We start from the raw sequence: 21,863 nt of genomic DNA on the forward strand, positions 1-21,863 counted from the left end.
TCTCTTCTTCCTTCCTCTCTCTTTCTCAAAACAAAAAAAAAAAAAAAAAACAACACAAACACACCAAACACCTCTCTCCCTCCTCTCTCCCTCTCTCTCTTCCCTCTCCCTCTCTCTCTCCTCTCCTCTCCTCTCTCTCTTCCCTCTCCCTCTCTCTCTTCCCTCTCCCTCTCTCTTCCCTCTCCTCTCTCTCTTCCTCCCCTCTCTCTCTTCCCTCTCTCCTCTCTTCTCTCTCCTCCCTCTCTCTCTTCCCTCTCTCTCTCTTCCCTCTCCCTCCCTCCCTCTCTTCCCTCTCCCTCCCTCCCTCTCTTCCCTCTCCCTCCCTCCCTCTCTTCCCTCTCCCTCCCTCCCTCTCTTCCCTCTCCCTCCCTCCCTCTCTTCCCTCTCCCTCCCTCCCTCTCTTCCCTCTCCCTCCCTCCCTCTCTTCCCTCTCCCTCCCTCCCTCTCTTCCCTCTCCCTCCCTCCCTCTCTTCCCTCTCCCTCCCTCCCTCTCTTCCCTCTCCCTCCCTCTCTTCTTCTCTCCTTCTCTCCCTCTCTCCCTCTCTCCCTCTCTCCCTCTCTCCTTCTCTTCCCTCTCCCTCCCTCTCTTCTTCTCTCCTTCTCTCCTTCTCTCCCTCTCTCCCTCTCTCCCTCTCTCCCTCTCTCCCTCTCTCCTTCTCTCCTTCTCTCCTTCTCTCCCTCTCTCCTTCTCTCCTTCTCTCCCTCTCTCCCTCTCTCCTTCTCTCCCTCTCTCTCTTCCTTCTCTCTCTCCTCCCTCCCACTGACTCGTTGGTCTAGGGCGCTGAGGTCCATTGTAATGTTCCTGTTGGTGTTGAAGTCAGCCAACATCACGCAGACTAAGGATCAAATCTGCAGCTTTGTTTTTGGCTGGGCTCTTGCAACATATCAAAGTACACTTATTCACTTACTAGGGAGCGAGCCTGTCTTTCTGATTGTCAATCCATCTATCGATCATTCCTTCAATATGCTTTTAAAATGATGCTTTACCTGTCTAATCCTTATAATGTTGGTCTAACTCTCCTGTGCTAAATAACTAAACACTGTTGACTCTTTCTTTCAGAGCTTCTCCTGTTTGTTTATTGAGACACTAAATAAAATATCCATATAAAACTGATCAACATGACTGTGTCTCATATAATGTTAGAATGAGAGCTCCTTGGTTGATTGTGCAAATGCTATGGCTCATTTGAAACACCATAGGCTAGATCCTTGTACAAAATCCTATGCCCATCACTTTCTTCCTCTCCAAACTTCACTGCCTCCGCGTGCTTCAGCAAGTTGGCGTCAACATTCTTGACCTTGAATTCAAATTCCTCCATGGGTTTACCAATCCTTACCTTTGTTCTCCAGCCTTGTGTCCATGTGTGCACCCTCTGTTTCCCTAACACTGGCCTACTCCTTGTCCTCTGCCTCCTCTGTTCTGATACTCATGACTATTTGTTTAGCCTGTACGATTTTAATTTGCCTCATTTCCTCCGCCTTGCATCCCTTTTCTCTACATTCAAAAATCTCCTTAAAACCCTTTTCTTTGTGCCTTGCTTACTCTAACCTTACAGCTTTTCCTGTTCTCCTTCTGCTGGATGTCAACTGCTGTTTGCTTGTTAATGTAAAGCACTTTAAAATATCATCTTGCACACAAGGAGCACTATAAAAATGCAAATTGTTGCTAAAACTGGCTCCATTTTATTGACAACAAATAGATCAGCAAAAGGTGGGTCTATGATTCTGTTGCAAGTATGAGAAAGCTAGATTTAGTAATCTAAATGTGGGTACTGCTGCATAGTCACTGGTCTCCTATAATCTGAACTAAATGGTTCCAATTTAATATGCCTTTAAAATTGAAACTGCCAGCGTGTTGGAAAAAGTATAATACTGCTGTTCTGGTATTGTCTCTCACAACCCATTCTGCATTAAATCCATTGGCTTTACACAAGTCTATCTTTGTGTTTTTCAGATGCAGATTTAGGTCGCTGCCTTGCAACAGATGGAATGTATCTTTATACAACTAACTCCGTTGGCAAGGGGATCAGCAAGCTGGGCTCAGGGCTCCTTGGGACTCTACGGTAATTGACTACAAATGGCCAGTGCAGCTTTAATCTTGGGTACATATGTAGAGTGAAGCCAGTTGGAAATGAGCGTCATATTTTTAGATTTCGGTTTTAGATTAAACCACACTAGTGTTTCATTTGCTGAGTAACCACACATTAAAGTCAACAAATTTGTTCTGGCTGCTTTGCAAGTGTATTAATCCTCCGGTTTTCACACCATAATTATTTGATTTGCTTTTTACATTACTGTCGACTGCAAAATCTTTTTTGTTTGTAAACGGTGAGAACTCCATTTCGAGTGGTTCTGTTTCGCAAATCTGGAATATTGCAATATTTCTTCAGTCATTCAGAATTAATCATTTCTAGACTGATTTTGTAAAAAAAAAGTGTTTCTGGACTTCTGAACATTAAAGGCACCATTCAATGTAGCATTGTGCCACACATACTGGTTTGATCCCCAGTCTCTGAATTAGCTGATCTAGCACACTAAATTGTAAAGTGGAAAAATAAACTACAGTTTGCACTTCTGGTTACCATCCACTGATGCCTGCTGGAAAGTGTGTTTGTATGGACATCAGGGCAGGTTTAGGCTTGCCTATGATGCTCTCTGCAGTTGAATAGCCTATTGGCACTCGCTGGCTGGGCTCGCACATGGAAAATGCCCAGTCTTCAAGAAGAAAAAGGGGAGAAAATTGTGGGTGGGAGAAAATAATGATTATTTTTTGAGACAACACTTAGTGTGCTTTGAGTAACTGGTGTAATTGAATATGGCATAAACATTCTTAGTTAAGAAACCCTAAAGGTGAGAAATCAAATAATTTAGTGGCTAATTGAATATCTCATTCTGTAATTGAGACATTGACAATATTCTTTGCCTTTCCCCCTTTTGTTTGATTCCTCTTATCCACTCTTGGTTCTGCTAAGCCATGCACCATCCTCTGGCTAAGAGTGATCTGCTTGCTGGTCTTCTGCAAGGCGACATTCCCCTGAGCAACGGCTGAGAGAGGGTATTACTGTGGAAATAGTGTGTGGATTTTGCATCCTACCACCTCTATATGGCATAGTTATATTGATGCTCAACAGTAATGTGCTACTGCAACATTATTTTTGGATATCGTCTTTTTGTTTTTCCGGTCATTTTACTTCCACCTCTTTCTCCCCCCTCCCCCCTCCGCCCCTTTTTCAAATGGGTGACCAGGCAACTATCTCCATGCTGACATGCAAACAAATGTACAGGGTCAGTCAAAGGTCATCCACAGCGGTTACATAACATAAGAAATAGGAGTAGGCCATACGGCCCCTCGAGCCTGCTCCGTCATTTCATACGATCATGGCTGATCCGATCATGGACTTGGTTCCACTTCCCTGCCTGCTCCTCCTAACCCCTTTATCGGTTAAGAAACTGTCTATTCCTGTCTTAAATTTATTCAATGTCCCAGCTTCCACAGCTCTCTCAGGCAGTGAATTCCACTGATTTACAACCCTCTGAGAAGAAATTCCTCCTCATCTCAGTTTTAAATGGGTGGCCCCTTAATTCTAAGATTCTGCCTCCTAGTTCTTGTCTCCCCTATCAATGGAAACATCCTCTCTGCATCCACCTTGTCAAGCTCCCTCATAATCTTATACGTTTCGATAAGATCACCTCTCATTCTTCTGAATTCCAATGAGTAGAGGCCCAACCTACTCAACCTTTCCTCATAAGACAACCCCCTCATCTCTGTAATCAATCCAGTGAACCTTCTCTGAACTGCCTCCGAAGCAAGTATATCCTTTCGTAAATATGGAAACCAAAACTGTACGCAGTATTCCAGGCGTGGCCTCACCAATACCCTGTATAACTAGTGAGACTGCCCAGCTTTTATAATCCTTTGCGATAAAGGCCAAGATTCCATTGGCCTTCCTGATCACTTGCTATACCTGCATACTAACCTTTTGTGTTTCATGCACCAGGACACCCAGGTCCTGCTGTACTGCAGCACTTTGCAATTTTTCTCCATTTAAATAATAACTTGCTCTTTGATTTTTTTTCTGCCGAAGTGCATAACCTCACACTTTCCAACATTATACTCCATCTGCCAAATTTTTGCCCACTCACTTATCCTGTCTGTGTCCTTTTGCAGATATTTTGTGTCCTCCTCACACATAGCTTTCCTCCCATCTTTGTATCGTCAGCAAACTTGGCTACATTACACTCAGTCCCTTCCTCCAAGTTGTTAATTTATACTGTGGTTATTAATTTTTCTGGTATGATTTTCATCGCCCAGCTGCTGTGTGAAGCATCCTACTGTGATGTCACACTTAACAGAAACATGTAAAACGGAGCAAAAATGTCCCGTGATATTTTTGCATGGTGCATATAAAAATTTCTATGTATAATTTAAAACAATCCTTATTATACAGGTGAGATTTTAAAGCATTAATTTCATTTTGGATTTCTAATGACTGTTCTAAACTGAAACATTTATCGCAGTTAGGTGTCAGTTGAACTCCTTGATGGGATTATTTTTTTGCCTTCTCAACAAAAACAGCTTGCATTTATAAAGCACAGTTAACATGGGAAATATCCCAAGGTGCTTCACAGAAGTGAAGGGAAAAATAGGCACCAAGCTAAAGGAGGAGAGATGACCAAAAAGGCTTGGTCATGGAGGTGGGTTTTAAGGAATATCTCCAAGGACGTGGCGGGGCAGAGAGGTTTAGATGGATGAATGGGACTAGGTGCAGTATAAGATATGGACAGAGTAGCTTTGGATGTAGTAAAGTTTACGAGGGTATAGGATGAGAGAGCAGTCTGGAGGTGACAAAGGCTTGGTTGAGGGTCTCAGCAGCAGATGGGCAGAAGCAAACAATGTTATGGAGGTGGAAGTAGGTTGTCTTTGTAGTGGGGAGGATACAGGGTCAACTCCATTCTGGGACAAACCTGACTGAGGTACAGGTGCCATGTGGTACTTCATCCGTGTGGTAATTAGATTTGTGTCAGGCTTAACACTGGTTGCAGGAGGTATCACTACTAAGGGTGGTCTTACCATCTATAAACATATTTCCAACAAGGGTTGTTAAATGATGGTAGTTGTTAAAAGCAGTTGTATCCCTAGGCACTATATGGTTCTCTAACCAAGAGCACCAAGGCTAGTAGCACTCATAATGTCAGGCCAACTAATGTCAGCTAACTTCACACAGGCTGAAGAACAAACGTGAGGCCCGCCTGGTCCATATGGCTTAATGTACTCTGCAGACATTGGGCCAGTGAACATTTTTTTAAAAATGTGTATCTGTGCTGAGCAGATAATAATGAAGCTGAACATTTCTGCTACAGCAATTGCAAAAGTACAATATTTCAAACAACTACTGAACAAAATGTCACGATTCTTAAAAAAAAATGCTCTTGACTTTTACATGGTTTGCACAGCAATGTGAAATGTTTCCCCTTTCCCTTTTTCAGTTGTCCATCATTCATTTTACTCTGAGACTGGCAGGCAACTTACTCGTATGCCTCTCCCACTTTATCATCTGGATGATGTGCAGTTATGGCCAGTGGTGAACTTTCACTGTTATTTTTCTCTTCCCTTTTTCTGGAGAGAAACAAAACCGCAAATTTCCAGGTTACCACTTTAGAAAAAGAGAGTAAACCAATCCAGCTGTAGGACTGCAATTTGGTTGGTGGCAGGCATTTTGCAGCAACACTTCAGCCACCATTATACTATAAAGAAACCCATTTTAAACCAATCTTAATGCCCTTGAAGCTTGCTTTCAAAAGCCAGCAAAGAGCGACTTAAAAAAAAAATTAAGAAAGGAAAGCTAGACTATGAAAGTAAACTAGCACAAAATATAAAAACAGAACGCAAGAGTTTCTATAGGTATATAAAAAAGAAAAGAGTGGCTAAAGTAAATGTTGGTCCCTTAGAGGATGAGACCGGGGAATTAGTAATGGGGAACATGGAGATGGCAAAAACTCTGAACAAATATTTTGTATCAGTCTTTAAGGTAGAGGACACAAACAATATTCCGACAGTGAATAGTCAAGGGGCTAGGGGGGGCCGGGGGAGGAACTTAACACGATCACAATCACTAAGGAGGTGGTACTCAGTAAGATAATGGGACTACAGGCAGATAAATCCCCTGGACCTGATGGCTTGCATCCTAGGGTCTTAAGAGAAGTAGTGGCAGGGATTGTTGATGCATTGGTTGTAATTTACCAAAATTCCCCGGATTCTGGAGAGGTCCTAGCAGATTGGAAAACTGCAAATGTAATGCCCCTATTTAAAAAAAAAAAAGGAGGCAGACAAAAAGCAGGAAACTATAGACCAGTTAGCTTAACATCTGTGGTTGGGAAAATGTTGGAGTCCATTATTAAAGAAGCAGTAACAGGACATTTGGAAAAGCATAATTAGGTCAGGCAGAGTCAGCATGGATTTATGAAGGGGAAGTACTGTTTGACAAATTTGCTGGAGTTCTTTGAGGATGTAACGAACAGGGTGGATAAAGGGGAACCAGTGGATGTGGTGTATTTGGACTCCCAGAAGGCATTTGACAAGGTGCCACATAAAAGGTTACTGCACAAGATAAAAGTTCATGGGGTTGGGGGTAATATATTAGCATGGATAGAGGATTGGCTAACGAACAGTCGGGATAAATAGTTCATTCTCTGGTTGGCAACCAGTAAACTAGTGGGGTGCCGCAGGGATCAGTGCTGGGACTCCAACTATTTACAATCTATATTAATGACTTGGAAGAAAGGACCGAGTGTAACGTTGCCAAGTTTGCTGACTATACAAAGATGGGAGGAAAAGCAATGTGTGAGGAGGACACAAAAAATCTGCAAAAGGACAATAGACAGGCTAAGTGAGTGGGCAAAAATTTGGCAGATGGAGTATAATGTCGGAAAGTGTGAGGTCATGCACTTTGGCAGAAAAAAAATCAAAGAGCAAGTTATTATTTAAATGGAGAGAGATTGCAAAGTGCTGCAGTACAGCGGGACCTGGGGGTACTTGTGCATGAAACACAAAAGGATAATATGCAGGTACAGCAAGTGATCAGGTAGGCCACTGGTACCTTGGCCTTTATTGCAAAGGGGATGCAGTATAAAAGCAGGGAAGTCTTTCTACAGCTATATAAGGTATGGTGAGGCTATCACCTGGGATACTGCATGCAGTTTTGGCTTTGATATTTACGAAACGAATTTAAGGAGCTAGGAGCTAAATTAAAAGTAGGACCTCAAAAGTAATAATCTCAGGATTGCTACCAGTGCCACGTGCTAGTCAGTAGGAATTGCAGGATAACGCAGATGAATACGTGGCTTGAGCAGTGGTGCAGCAGGGAGGGATTCAAATTCCTGGGGGAGGTGGGACCAGTACAAAGCGGACGGTCTGCACCTGGGCAGGACCAGAACCAATGTCCAAGGGGGAGTGTTTGCTAGTGCTGTTGGGGAGGAGTTAAACTAATATGGCAGGGGGATGGGAACCAATGCAGGGAGACAGAGGGAAACAAAAAGGAGACAAAAGCAAAAGACAGAAAGGAGATGAGGAAAAGTGGAGGGCAGAGAAACCCAAGACAAAAAACAAAAAGGGCCACTGTACAGCAAAATTCTAAAAGGACAAAGGGTGTTAAAAAACAAGCCTGAAGGCTTTGTGTCTTAATGCAAGGAGTATCCGTAATAAGGTGGATGAATTAACTGTGCAAATAGATGTTAACAAATATGATGTGATTGGGATTACAGAGACGTGGCTCCAGGATGATCAGGGCTGGGAACTCAACATCCAGGGGTATTCAACATTCAGGAAGGATAGAATAAAAGGAAAAGGAGGTGGGGTAGCATTGCTGGTTAAAGAGGAGATTAATGAAATAGTTAGAATGGACATTAGCTTGGATGATGTGGAATCTATATGGGTAGAGCTGCAGAACACAAAAGGGCAAAAAACGATAGTGCGAGTTGTGTACAGACCTCCAAATAGTAGTAGTGATGTTGGGGAGGGCATCAAACAGGAAATTAGGAGTGCATGCAATAAAGGTGCAGCAGTTATAATGGGTGACTTTAATATGTAATCGATTGGGCTAACCAAACTGGAAGCAATACGGTGGAGGAGGATTTCCTGGAGTGCATAAGGGATGGTTTTCTAGACCAATATGTCGAGGAACCAACCAGGGGGAGGCCATCTTAGACTGGGTGTTGTGTAATGAGAGAGGATTAATTAGCAATCCCGTTGTGCGAGGCCCCTTGGGGAAGAGTGATCATAATATGGTGGAATTCTGCATTAGGATGGAGAATGAAACAGTTAATTCCGAGACCATGGTCCAGAACTTAAAGAAGGGTAACTTTGAAGGTATGAGGCGTGAATTGGCTAGGATTGATTGGCGAATGATACTTAAGGGGTTGACTGTGGATGGGCAATGGCAGACATTTAGAGATCGCATGGATGAACTACAACAATTGTACATTCCTGTCTGGCGTAAAAATAAAAAAGTGAAGGTGGCTCAACTGTGGCTATCAAGGGAAATCAGGGATAGTATTAAAGCCAAGGAAGTGGCATACAAATTGGCCAGAAATAGCAGTGAACCCGGAGACTGGGAGAAATTTAGAACTCAGCAAAGGAGGACAAAGGGTTTGATTAGGGCAGGGAAAATGGAGTACGAGAAGAAGCTTGCAGGGAACATTAAGACGGATTGCAAAAGTTTCTATAGATATGTAAAGAGAAAAAGGTTAGTAAAGACAAACGTAGGTCCCCTGCAGTAAAAATCAGGGGAAGTCATAACGGGGAATAAAGAAATGACGGACCAATTGAACAAGTACTTTGGTTCGGTATTCACTAACAACCTTCCGGATATAAGAGGGGTCAGAGGGTCTAGTAAAGAGGAGGAACTGAGGGAAATCCTTGTTAGTCGGGAAATTGTGTTGGGGAAATTAATGGGATTGAAGGCCGATAAATCCCCAGGGCCTGATGGACTGCATCCCAGAGTACTTAAGGAGGTGGCCTTGGAAATAGCGGATGCATTGACAGTCATTTTCCAACATTCCATTGACTCTGGATCAGTTCCTATCGAGTGGAGGGTAGCCAATGTAACCCCACTTTTTAAAAAAGGAGGGAGAGAGAAAACAGGGAATTATAGACCGGTCAGCCTGACATCGGTCGTGGGTAAGATGATGGAATCAATTATTAAGGATGTCATAGCAGCGCATTTGGAAAGAGGTGACATGATAGGTCCAAGTCAGCATGGATTTGTGAACGGGAAATCATGCTTGACAAATCTTCTAGAATTTTTTGAGGATGTTTCCAGTAGAGTGGACAAGGGAGAACCAATTGATGTGGTATATTTGGACTTTCAGAAGGCTTTCGACAAGGTCCCACACAAGAGATTAATGTGCAAAGTTAAAGCACATGGGATTGGGGGTAGTGTGCTGACATGGATTGAGAACTGGTTGTCAGACAGGAAGCAAAGAGTAGGAGTAAATGGGTACTTTTCAGAATGGCAGGCAGTGACTAGTGGGGTACCGCAAGGTTCTCTGCTGGGGCCCCAGCTGTTTACACTGTATATTAATGATTTAGACGAGGGGATTAAATGTAGTATCTCCAAATTTGCGGATGACACTAAGTTAGGTGGCAGTGTGAGCTGCGAGGAGGATGCTATGAGGCTGCAGAGCGACTTGGATAGGTTAGGTGAGTGGGCAAATGCATGGCAGATGAAGTATAATGTGGATAAATGTGAGGTTATCCACTTTGGTGGTAAAAACAGAGACAGACTATTATCTGAATGGAGACAGATTAGGAAAAGGGGAGGTGCAACGAGACCTGGGTGTCATGGTATATCAGTCATTGAAGGTTGGCATGCAAGTACAGCAGGCGGTTTAGAAAGCAAATGGCATGTTGGCCTTCATAGCGAGGGGATTTGAGTACAGGGGCAGGGAGGTGTTGCTACAGTTGTACAGGGCATTGGTGAGGCCACACCTGGAGTATTGTGTACAGTTTTGGTCTCCTAACCTAAGGAACGACATTCTTGCTATTGAGGGAGTGCAGCGAAGGTTCACCAGACTGATTCCCAGGATGGCGGGACTGACCTATCAAGAAAGACTGGATCAACTGGGCTTGTAATCACTGGAGTTCAGAAGAATGAGAGGGGACCTCATCGATACATTTAAAATTCTGATGGGTTTAGACAGGTTAGATGCAGGAAGAATGTTCCCAATGTTGGGGAAGTCCAGAACCAGGGGTCACAGTCTAAGGATAAGGGGTAAGCCATTTAAGACCGAGATGAGGAGGAACTTCTTCACCCAGAGAGTGGTGAACCTGTGGAATTCTCTACCACAGAAATTTGTTGAGGCGAATTCACTAAATATATTCAAAAAGGAGTTAGATGTAGTCCTTACTACTAAGGGGATCAAGGGGTATGGTGAGAAAGCAGGAATGGGGTACTGAAGTTGCATGTTCAGCCATGAACTCATTGAATGGCGGTGCAGGCTAGAAGGGCTGAATGGCCTACTCCTGCACCTATTTTCTATGTTTCTATGAAAGGATATACTTGCTTTGGAGGCAGTTCAGAGAAGGTTCACTAGGTTGATTCCGGAGATGAGGGGGTTGACTTATAAGGAAAGGTTGAGTAGGTTGGGCCTCTACTCATTGGAATTCAGAACACTGAGAGGTGATCTTATCGAAATGTATAAGATTATGAGGGGGCTTGACAAGGTGGATGCAGAGAGGATGTTTCCACTGATGTGGGAGACTAGAACTAGAGGGCATGATCTTAAAATAAGGGGCCACCCATTTAAAACCGAGTTGAGAAATTTCTTCTGAGTTGTAAATCTATGGAATTTGCTGTGGAAGCTGGGACATTGAATAAATTTAAGACAGAAATAGACAGTTTCTTAAACGATAAGGTGTTATGGGGAGTGTGCGGGGAAGTGGAACTGAGACTATGATCAGATCAGCCATGCTCTTATTGAATGGCGGAGCAGACTTGACGGGCTGTATGGCCTATTACTGCTCCTATTTCTTATGTTCTTATGTTCATCCACAGTGTGTGTATAAATTATTCCATTATGGACTTGCTTTCCATGCCGCCTGTTGATAAGAAAGCCTTTTCTAGTCACTAATCTTGCTCCAGGCTTGTGAACTTGTACTTGTGCATCAGGATATGCTGGTGAATAGGTCCATTAGATTTAGATTTTCCATATAATTTCCTTGAAACTGTGTGCGAGGATGCAACGGAAAAAAATAACGGCAGTGACTTTCAAACTTAAGTGGCAAAAAAAAAATGCTGTAAGCAGATTATGCTGTACTAAATCAATGACTAAAAGAATTGTTATATTATACAAGAAAACGCAAATCAATAAAAGAAAAATGGCAGGAGTATTGAATATTGTCTATCTATTGTCTATTCTGATGTGTTGCATTGTGTCCTGTAACAACACGAGTCTTCAGAAAGGTCATTGTTCTCAGTATTTCCCATTATCTCAGTTGGTATCTTGTTTCCTTTTGAGCAAAACCTGGAATCTCCTGTTTGAAGTTGCTCTGTTAACTGAATGCAATGAATCAATTTAATAAAAAAAACAAGTTCGATCAACCATTGTTTTCAACCCAAGAGTTCAGCTGAGAGTGAGGGAGGGGCTGGGGATGTTGGAGTAGAGTAACTTAATGAGCTGGATTTTCCTGTTTTGGTGCAGAATGCCTTGAAAGGGAGCAGTGCAGTTATCTCCTTTCAATGGATTTGGAGAGAGGTGCGCGCAGGCTCTGATTAGTTTATTTTTTTGTGCCAGTTTTCTCCCCCTCATAGGATTTGACTCGGCTGCACAACCAGGTCGCTGATTGCAGCGCGGGCAGACACAGCAGGAGGGGCGAAGGAGCGGCAAGAGTTTGTAGAGTGGAAGTGACTGGGGCCTAGGAGAGGCATGAGTTTGGGACTCGGAAGAGGCGAGGGCCCTGTGACAGCATGGGGCCAACCACACTGCGATATGTGTGCGCGCTAGATCCATGCAGCAGAGCTGGTCTCCATTCATCTTGGGTAACCCTTGCCACTGGACCAAGACCTAGCTCTGTCAAGCCCGTGTGGTGGCTGGTGTGCAACAGCCACCACACGTTAAAAAAAATCCACGCACAGTCATCTTCCACCCTTCAACATGTGCTTCGGGATCTGGAATATTAGGTTCTTCATTGAAACACCTGTGAACTCATCCCTTTTTGGCGTGGAAGCAAGTCATCCTTGATACGAGGGACTGCCTATGATAATGATGACGATTGCATAAGTAGTGGTCACTTTCTAGTACTGCTCTCACTGTCTAGCACGGTATTTGACCAAGAGGAGCAACGTCATTCTAAGCCTGTTCTTGTCCTCACCTGATGATCGCTCACGCCCCCCGCGCGCGCACTAATGTTTGCCGATGTCTTTATACTGTGCATATATTTATTTGTGAATAAAACCGTATCCTAACCTGTACAAAATAGGGATATTTTCTATCGTCTGTATTGACAAGAGACGTAGAGGAACAGCATCTTGCATATTGTGTGATTAGGGTTAATTGTTAGATTGGGGATATGGTCACTCAAATGTTGCAGTGAATAAAGACACAGATTTCAGTTTGTAGAAAACCTGGCTCTACTTGCAGAAACGGTAAGCCACTTAAACCAACGTATGGTGGAGGATGGGAAAGAACTCTCGTAACATTCTGCTCATTTTTCTGGTTGAATCCTAGATTGACTACTTGCTTTTTTCCCTTTTTGAACATGCTTACTCCATGGGCCCAAGTGGCTATTATTCATTGGTAAGGGTTGACAGAGTATTGGCAAGCTACTAAACTATGAGGAACATCAAACGCAAGCTCCATCCTGTCCTTATCGGATGTCCAACCCTCCTTAACCCAGTAGTGCTGAAGACGGTTGTCGTGCCTCAACCAGCTTTGCATGAACTCTGCACTAACTGAAGATCAAACCTGGGATCTACTAATAAATAATGTATCTGTGGACGAATGCATAGGTTAAAGCCGTTCAGAAAACATTCAGTGCTAAATAATAAATGATGTAATGGTAATGAAGGAATGTCCTACTTCGGAAGTGATTGTGTTTGAGAACTGTTGCTCTAATCTGACTGGCATGGAGTTAATAACATTTTTCCACATCTTCAGTGATTCTTCTTATATCTGACATGTTTTTTCATGTGTTTTGTTGTCTTCTGTCTTTTCAAATGTAACCTGTGCTTGGACTGGATAAGTAATTTCCCCTTGCTTAGCTTTGAAGCAATTTCTCTCAGCTTTTGTACTGTCATTGGCAGTCTTCCCAGCCCTCTCCGTGCCACTGGAATTTGCTAAGAGATGCCTGAGATACATGAGTAATGTAACCTTCAGATTTCTCCAATCTCATTCGAGTAAAGCTTTCTCTGCCACACTCCTCGGTCCTTGTCTTAGTTAGAATGATATTTGGAGCTTAGCTGTCAAGCAAAATAGAATGTGGACTCCCTGCTATCATTTTATGATGTGACTTTTTAGTAGACCAACCTGTACCAGGCCAGCAACAGATACCTAGCTTGTAGAAACATAGAAACATAGAAAATAGGTGCAGGAGCAGGCCATTCAGCCCTTCTAGCCTGCACCGCCATTCAATGAGTTCATGGCTGAACATGAAACTTCAGTACCCACTTCCTGCTTTCACGCCATACCCCTTGATCCCCCGAGTAGTAAGGACTTCATCTAACTCCCTTTTGAATATATTTAGTGAATTGGCCTCAACTACTTCCTGTGGTAGAGAATTCCACAGGTTCACCACTCTCTGGGTGAAGAAGTTTCTCCTTATCTTGGTCCTAAATGGCTTACCCCTTATCCTTAGACTGTGACCCCTGGTTCTGGACTTCCCCAACATTGGGAACATTCTTCCTGCATCCAACCTGTCCAAACCCGTCAGAATTTTAAACGTTTCTATGAGGTCCCCTCTCACTCTTCTGAACTCCAGTGAATACAAGCCCAGTTGATCCAGTCTTTCTTGATAGGTCAGTCCCACCATCCCGGGAATCAGTCTGGTGAATCTTCGCTGCACTCCCTCAATAGCAAGAATGTCCTTCCTCAAGTTAGGAGACCAAAACTGTACACAATACTCCAGGTGTGGCCTCACCAAGGCCCTGTACAACTGTAGCAACACCTCCCTGCCCCTGTACTCAAATCCCCTCGCTATGAAGGCCAACATGCTATTTGCTTTCTTAACCGCCTGCTGTACCTGCATGCCAACCTTCAATGACTGATGTACCATGACACCCAGGTCTCGTTGCACCTTCCCTTTTCCTAATCTGTCACCATTCAGATAATAGTCTGTCTCTCTGTTTTTACCACCATAGTGGATAACCTCACATTTATCCACATTATACTTCATCTGCCACGCATTTGCCCACTCACCTAACCTACCCAAGTCACTCTGCAGCCTCATAGCATCCTCCTCGCAGCTCACACTGCCACCCAACTTAGTGTCATCCGCAAATTTGGAGATACTACATTTAATCCCCTCGTCTAAATCATTAATGTACAATGTAAACAGCTGGGGCCCCAGCACAGAACCCTGCGGTACCCCACTAGTCACTGCCTGCCATTCCGAAAAGTACCCATTTACTCCTACTCTTTGCTTCCTGTCTGACAACCAGTTCTCAATCCACGTCAGCACACTACCCCCAATCCCATGTGCTTTAACTTTGCACATTAATCTCCTGTGTGGGACCTTGTCGAAAGCCTTCTGAAAGTCCAAATATACCACATCAACTGGTACTCCTTTGTCCACTTTATTGGAAACATCCTCAAAAAATTCCAGAAGATTTGTCAAGCATGATCTCCCTTTCACAAATCCATGCTGACTTGGACCTATCATGTCACCATTTTCCAAATGCGCTGCTATGACATCCTTAATAATTGATTCCATCATTTTACCCACTACTGAGGTCAGGCTGACCGGTCTATAATTCCCTGCTTTCTGTGTCCCTCCTTTTTTTAAAAAGTGGGGTTACATTGGCTACCCTCCACTCGATAGGAACTGATCCAGAGTCAATGGAATGTTGGAAAATGACTGTCAATGCATCCGCTATTTCCAAGGCCACCTCCTTAAGTACTCTGGGATGCAGTCCATCAGGCCCTGGGGATTTATCGGCCTTCAATCCCATCAATTTTCCCGACTAATAAAGATTTCCCTCAGTTCCTCCTCCTTACTAGACCCTCTGACCACTTTTATATCCGGAAGGTTGTTTGTGTCCTCCTTAGTGAATACTGAACCAAAGTACTTGTTCAATTGGTCTGCCATTTCTTTGTTCCCCGTTATGACTTCCCCTGATTCTGACTGCAGGGGACCTACGTTTGTCTTTACTAACCTTTTTCTCTTTACATACCTATAGAAACTTTTTCAATCCGCCTTAATGTTCCCTGCAAGCTTCTTCTCGTACTCCATTTTCCCTGCCCTAATCAAACCCTTTGTCCTCCTCTGCTGAGTTCTAAATTTCTCCCAGTCCCCAGGTTCGCTGCTATTTCTGGCCAATTTGTATGCCATTTCCTTGGCTTTAATACTATCCCTGATTTCCCTTGATAGCCACGGTTGAGCCACCTTCCCTTTTTTATTTTTACGCCAGACAGGAATGTACAATTGTTGTAATTCATCCATGCGGTCTCTAAATGTCTGCCATTGCCCATCCACAGTCAACCCCTTAAGTATCATTAGCCAATCTATCTTAGCCAATTCATGCCTCATACCTTCAAAGTTACCCTTCTTTAAGTTCTGGACCATGGTCTCTGAATTAACTGTTTCATTCTCCATCCTAATGCAGAATTCCACCATATTATGGTCACTCTTCCCCAAGGGGCCTCGCACAATGAGATTGCTAATTAATCCTCTCTCATTACACAACACCCAGTCTAAGATGGCCTCCCCCCTAGTTGGTTCCTCGACATATTGGTCTAGAAAACCATCCCTTATGCACTCCAGGAAATCCTCCTCCACCGTATTGCTTCCAGTTTGGCTAGCCCAATCTTTGTGCATATTAAAGTCACCCATTATAACTGCTGTACCTTTATTGCATGCACTCCTAATTTCCTGTTTGATGCCCTCCCCAACATCACTACTACTGTTTGGAGGTCTGTACACAACTCCCACTAACGATTTTTGCCCTTTAGTGTTCTGCAGCTCTACCCATATAGATTCCACATCATCCAAGCTAATGTCTTTCCTAACTATTGCATTAATCTCCTCTTTAACCAGCAATGCTACCCCACCTCCTTTTCCTTTTATTCTATCCTTCCTGAATGTTGAATACCCCTGGATGTTGAGTTCTCAGCCCTGATCATCCTGGAGCCACGTCTCCGTAATCCCAATCACATCATATTTATTAACATCTATTTGCATAGTTAATTCATCCACCTTATTGCGGATACTCCTTGCATTAAGACACAAAGCCTTCAGGCTTGCTTTTTTAACACCCTTTGTCCTAGAATTTTGCTGTACAGTGGCCCTTTTTGTTTTTTGCCTTGGGTTTCTCTGCCCTCCACTTTTCCTCATCTCCTTTCTGTCTTTTGCTTTTGCCTCATTTTTGTTTCCCTCTGTCTCCCTGCATAGGTTCCCATCCCCCTGCAATATTAGTTTAACTCCTCCCCAACAGCACTAGCAAACACTCCCCCTAGGACGTTGGTTCCGGTCCTGCCCAGGTGCAGACCGTCCGGTTTGTACTGGTCCCACCTCCCCCAGAACCGGTTCCAATGCCCCAAGAATTTGAATCCCTCCCTGCTGCACCACTGCTCAAGCCATGTATTCATCTGCGCTATCCTGCGATTCCTCCTCTGACTAGCACGTGGCACTGGTAGCAATCCCGAGATTACTACTTTTGAGGTCCTACTTTTTAATTTAGCTCCTAGCTCCTTAAATTCTTTTCGTAGGACCTCATCCCTTTTTTTACCTATGTCGTTGGTACCAATGTGCACCACGACAACTGGCTGTTCTCCCTCCCATTTCAGAATGTCCTGCACTCGCTCCGAGACATCCTTGACCCTTGCACCAGGGAGGCAACATACCATCCTGGAGTCTCGGTTGCGTCCGCAGAAACGCCTATCTATTCCCCTCACCATCGAATCCCCTATCACTATCGCGCTCCCAATCTTTTTCCTGCCCTCCTTTGCAGCAGAGCCACCTACGGTGCCATGAACTTGGCTGCTGCTGCCCTCCCCTGATGAGTCATCCTCCCCAACAGTACTCAAAGCAGTGTATCTGTTTTGCAGGGGGATGACCACAGGGGACCCCTGCACTATCTTTCTTGCACTGCTCTTCCTGCTGGTCTTTCATTCCCTATCTGGCTGTGGACCCTTCTCCTGCGGTAAGACCAACTCACTACATGTGATACTCACGTCATTCTCAGCATTGTGGATGCTCCAGAGTGAATCCACCCTCAGCTCCAATTCCGCAACGCGGACCGTCGAGCTCGAGGCGGATACACTTCCCACACACGTAGCGCCCAGGGACACCGGAAGTGTCCCCGAGTTCCCACATGGTACAGGAGGAGCATATCACGTGACCGAGCTCTCCTGCCATGCCTTAACCCTTAGATACCCTTAAATTGGTAATAACAATGTTACAGTTCACTTACTGATATAAAAAATAAAAGAAAAGCTACTCACCAATCACCAGCCAATCACTTACCCCATTGGCTGTGACGTCACTTTTTGATTACTTTCTACTTCTATTTTGCTTTCTCTCCCGCTGTAGCTGCACCGGTACGCCTTTTATAGGTCGCTCCGACACTGCTCCCACCTCTCGCCAACTGCCGCTGGCTCTCGATCTCTCGCTGGGCCTTTATAGGCCGCTCCCTTCTCACCAACTGCCGCTGGCTCTCGATCTCCCGCTGGCCTTTTATAGGTCGCTCCCCTCTCACCAACTGCCGCTGGCTCTCGATCTCCCGCTGGGCCTTTTATAGGTCGCTCCCCTCTCACCAACTGCCTACAGTTGCTACAGTTTTAACTGTTAATTGTATTAGTATGATAAAGTCTGTATTTTCCCCTCTGAAGTAATAAAGCTGAAGTATGTTCTATAATATGCAATTGGAGCTGGTCACTCTTAAATTTTATAATACATGTCCTAAATAATTTGAAGATTGGATAATACCCAAGTGTTGCTTCTTGGGTCACCTGCACTGCACTTGAGATGCATCCATTCCACGTGATAGCTGAGCAGGAGTTATTAAAGTTGGCTACTAATTTCTTTTTAGGATGGTGGAACAAAGAATGATTTATTGTCTGAGCTCACCTGGGAGAATTCTGGCAGTGCCATTCCTAATCAGAACCCTTTCACTTTTTTCTCCAGGGGTTTTGTCTATTGTCGTAATGATGAACTTGAAGCTGGCTGGATTGCTTTTGGTGGTACCACTCTACTTCACCGCCCTGCCTCCTTTGACAGCAAACCTCATTACCTCTTTCAAGTGATCGATCAGTATACCCTGCAGGTAATGTCATATCCTCTAAACTTTCGTTGTTGAACATTGTTAACACTGTTGCACCAGGTCATTTTCCACAGTTAACTTGCCTTGTTCCTGGAAGTGCAGCCTTGCATTATTGACCTCGTAAATTTGGGCATCATGCGAGTCTCTGTTTAATAGAATATTAAAGCTGCAGTTTGCAAAAATGTAAAGTGGAATTAGTTTTAGTATTACCGCAAAATGATTTCTTCATAAAGCTGGAGTAATATTTATTACTGCTTAAGTGTGTGAATATCGAATATCATTAAGTGCAGACTGTGCAATGGAGAATTACATGAATTGTATTTTTTCTACTATTCAGTTTATTAAAAAAAAATTGGGCCTGGCAGATTGGTGAAAGTTGCTTCCTCATTGGTGGAAAAGGGCTGATTTCTGGACCTAAATCCACCTTTTGATCAATATGGTAGCAGTCTTTTGCAATTTGATCGGCCAATGAGGTTCAGAGGTTAACTAACAATGGAAGCATTGTAGTCTTAAAACACCATGGGAAAATGCAGCATCAGCAGCTGACCTTTGTGGACTGAATAACTGACGTTTGCATACTGGATATCACCCATGGGTCCATACTTTGGACACTTCATCTTCAAAGATAGTATTGATTGTTTGAACTGCCTGATGTTGGATTTGCAGTTTGTTTTACAGGGCTGTCCATATATGTGGTTGACTCTGAATACCTTCAGGGAAACTAGGAAAGGGCAATTTGTATTGCCTTGCCAATGTCACCCACATCCCAAGAACAAATATATAAAATGTTTTTTGAAGGTTACAAAGTAGGGGTAAATGATTACAAAGAAATATTATTTGCTTGATGATGACCAGGGAGTTTGGCAGTGCTAAATGGTATATACTTCAATGCAAGGAGTATAGGGAATAAGGCAAATGAGCTGAGAGCACAGATAGACACTTGGGAGTATGATATTATAGCTATTAGTGAGACATGGCTGAAAGAAGGGAAGGTATGGCAGCTCAACATTCCTGGTTACAGGGTTTTCAGACTGAATAGAGAAGGAGGTTAAAAAAAGAGGTGGGGTCGCAGTATTGAATACAGAAACAATTACAGGTGTGAGGAGTGATGATATGTTAGAAGGATCATCAAATGAGGCCATGTGGGTTGAATTTAGAACAAAAAAGAGGCGATCACACTGATTGGGGGTCTATAGTACACTCCCAACAGTCAGAGGGAGATAGAGAAGCAAATATGTAGGCAAATTTCTGAAGTGCAAAAACTATAGAACAGTAATATTACCTTAATATTAACTGGGATAAAATTAGTATGAAAGGTATAGAGGGTGCGGAATTCCTAAAATGCATACTTTTTTTAGCCAGTATGTAACAAGTCCAACAAGCGAGGGGGGTGATTCTGGACTTAGTTATAGGGAATGAAGCTGGGCAGGTGGGAGAGCATTTTGGTGCTCGTGATCATAATTCATTTAGATTTAGGGTAGTTATGGAAAAGGACAAAGATAGACCAGGAATAAAAGTTCTCAATTGGGGGAAAAGCCAATTTTGCTAAGCTGAGATGGGACTGGAAACAGCTACTTGAAGGTACATGTGTCAGAGCAGTGGGAGGCATTCAAGAATCCTGAGGGATCAGAGCAAGTATGTTCCCTTAAAGAAAAAGGGTGGGATGAACAAATCTAGAGCCCCCTGGATGTCAAGGGACATACAGGGTAGGATAAAGAAAAAAGGGAGGCTAATGATAGATACTGAGGGCTCAATTCTGCAGAAACCCTAGAGAAGTATAGAAAGTGCAAGGATGCAATTAAAAAGGAAATTAGGAAAGCAAAGAGAGAGCATGAAAACATTTTGGCAAGTAAAATCAAGGAAACCCCAGACATGTTTTATAAATACATTAAGAGCAAGAGGATAACTAAAGGAAGGGTAGGACCTATTAGAGACCATAAAGGTAATGTGGGTAATGGTTCTTAATGAATACTTTGCATCTGTTTTCACAAAAGAGGGTCGATGCAGACACTACTATCGAGAAGTGTGAAATATTAGATGAAATAAACATAATTAGAGAAGAGGTATTAAGGGATTTAGCAGCTTTGAAAGTGGATAAACCAGAGGATGAAATGTATCCCAGGCTGTTAAGAGAAGCAAAAGAGGACATAGCAGAGGCACTGACCATTTTCCAATCTTCTCTGGCTACAGTTGTGGTACTGGAGGGCTGCTAACGTTGTACCTTTGTTTAAAAATGGAGAAAGGCATAGACTGAGTAGTTACAGGCCAGTCAGCCTAACCTTAGTGGTGGGAAAATTATTCGAAAAAATTCTGAGGGACAGGATAAATCTTCAAGACATGGATTAATCAAGGACCGTTAGCATGGATTTGTTAAGGGAAGGTTGTGTCTGACTAACTTGATTGAATTTTTCGAGGACGTAGCAAGGAGGGTTGATGAGGGTAGTGCATTTGATGTAGTCTATATGGATTTTAGCAAGGCTTTTGATAAGGTCCCACATGGCAGACTGGCCATGAAAGTATCCGGGGCAAATTGACATTTGGATCCAAAACTGACTGAGGCAGGAAGCAAAAGGTAATGGTTGATGGGTGTTTTTGTGACTGGAAGGCTGTTTGCAGTGGGGTTCTGCAGGGCTCAGTACCAGGTCCCTTGCTTTTTGTGGTATATATCAATGATTTAGACTTGAATGTAGGGGACATCATTAAGAAATTTGCAGATGACACTAAAATCGGTTGTGTAGCTAATAATAAAAAAAAAAGCTGTAGACTGCAGGAAGATATCAATGAACTGGTCAAGTGGTTAGAACAGTGGCAAATGGAATTAAATCTGGAGAAGTGTGAGGTAATGCATTTGGGGAGGGCCAACAAGGTCGGGGCATACACATTAAATGGTAGGACACTGAAGTGTAGAGGAACAAAGGGACTTTGGAGTGCATATCCACAGATCCCTGAAGGTAGCAGGCCAAGTAGATAAGGTGGTTAAAAAGGCATACAGAATGCTTGCCTTTATTAGCTGAGGCATAGAATACAAGAACAGAGGGGGTTATGCTTGAACAGTACAAAACACTAGTTAAGCCACAGCTAGAGTACTGCGTGCAGTTCTTGTCACCACATTACAGGAAAGATGTGATTGCACTAGAGAGGGTGCAGAGGAGATTTATGAGGGTGCAGAGGAGATTTATGAAGGTGTTGCCTGGACTGGAGAATTTTAGCTATGAGGAAAGATTGGACAGGCTGGATTTGTTTTCTTTTAGAACAGAGGAGACTGAGGGGAGACCTTGTTGAGGTGTATAAAGTTATGAGGGGCCTTGATAGAGTGGATAGGAAGGACCTATTTCTCTTAGCAGAGGGGCCAACAATCAGGGAGAAAAGAGTTAAAGTAATTAATAGGAGGTT

General features: G+C 43.5%; 1 protein-coding gene across 1 annotated transcript in view; it reads left to right on the top strand.

Moving 5' to 3' along the window:
* LOC139269009 (probable E3 ubiquitin-protein ligase HECTD4) overlaps nt 1-21,863 on the top strand; it is a 279,923-nt gene that overhangs the window by 76,603 nt on the left and 181,457 nt on the right. The window contains exons 5-6 of the mRNA XM_070887933.1: nt 1,955-2,063; nt 18,335-18,473. Of these exons, the coding sequence (XP_070744034.1) occupies nt 1,955-2,063; nt 18,335-18,473 (248 nt within the window). The remainder of the gene's footprint in view (nt 1-1,954; nt 2,064-18,334; nt 18,474-21,863) is intronic.

Source organism: Pristiophorus japonicus, chromosome 8 (genome assembly GCF_044704955.1).
Source record: "Pristiophorus japonicus isolate sPriJap1 chromosome 8, sPriJap1.hap1, whole genome shotgun sequence".
NCBI lineage: Eukaryota > Metazoa > Chordata > Chondrichthyes > Pristiophoridae > Pristiophorus > Pristiophorus japonicus.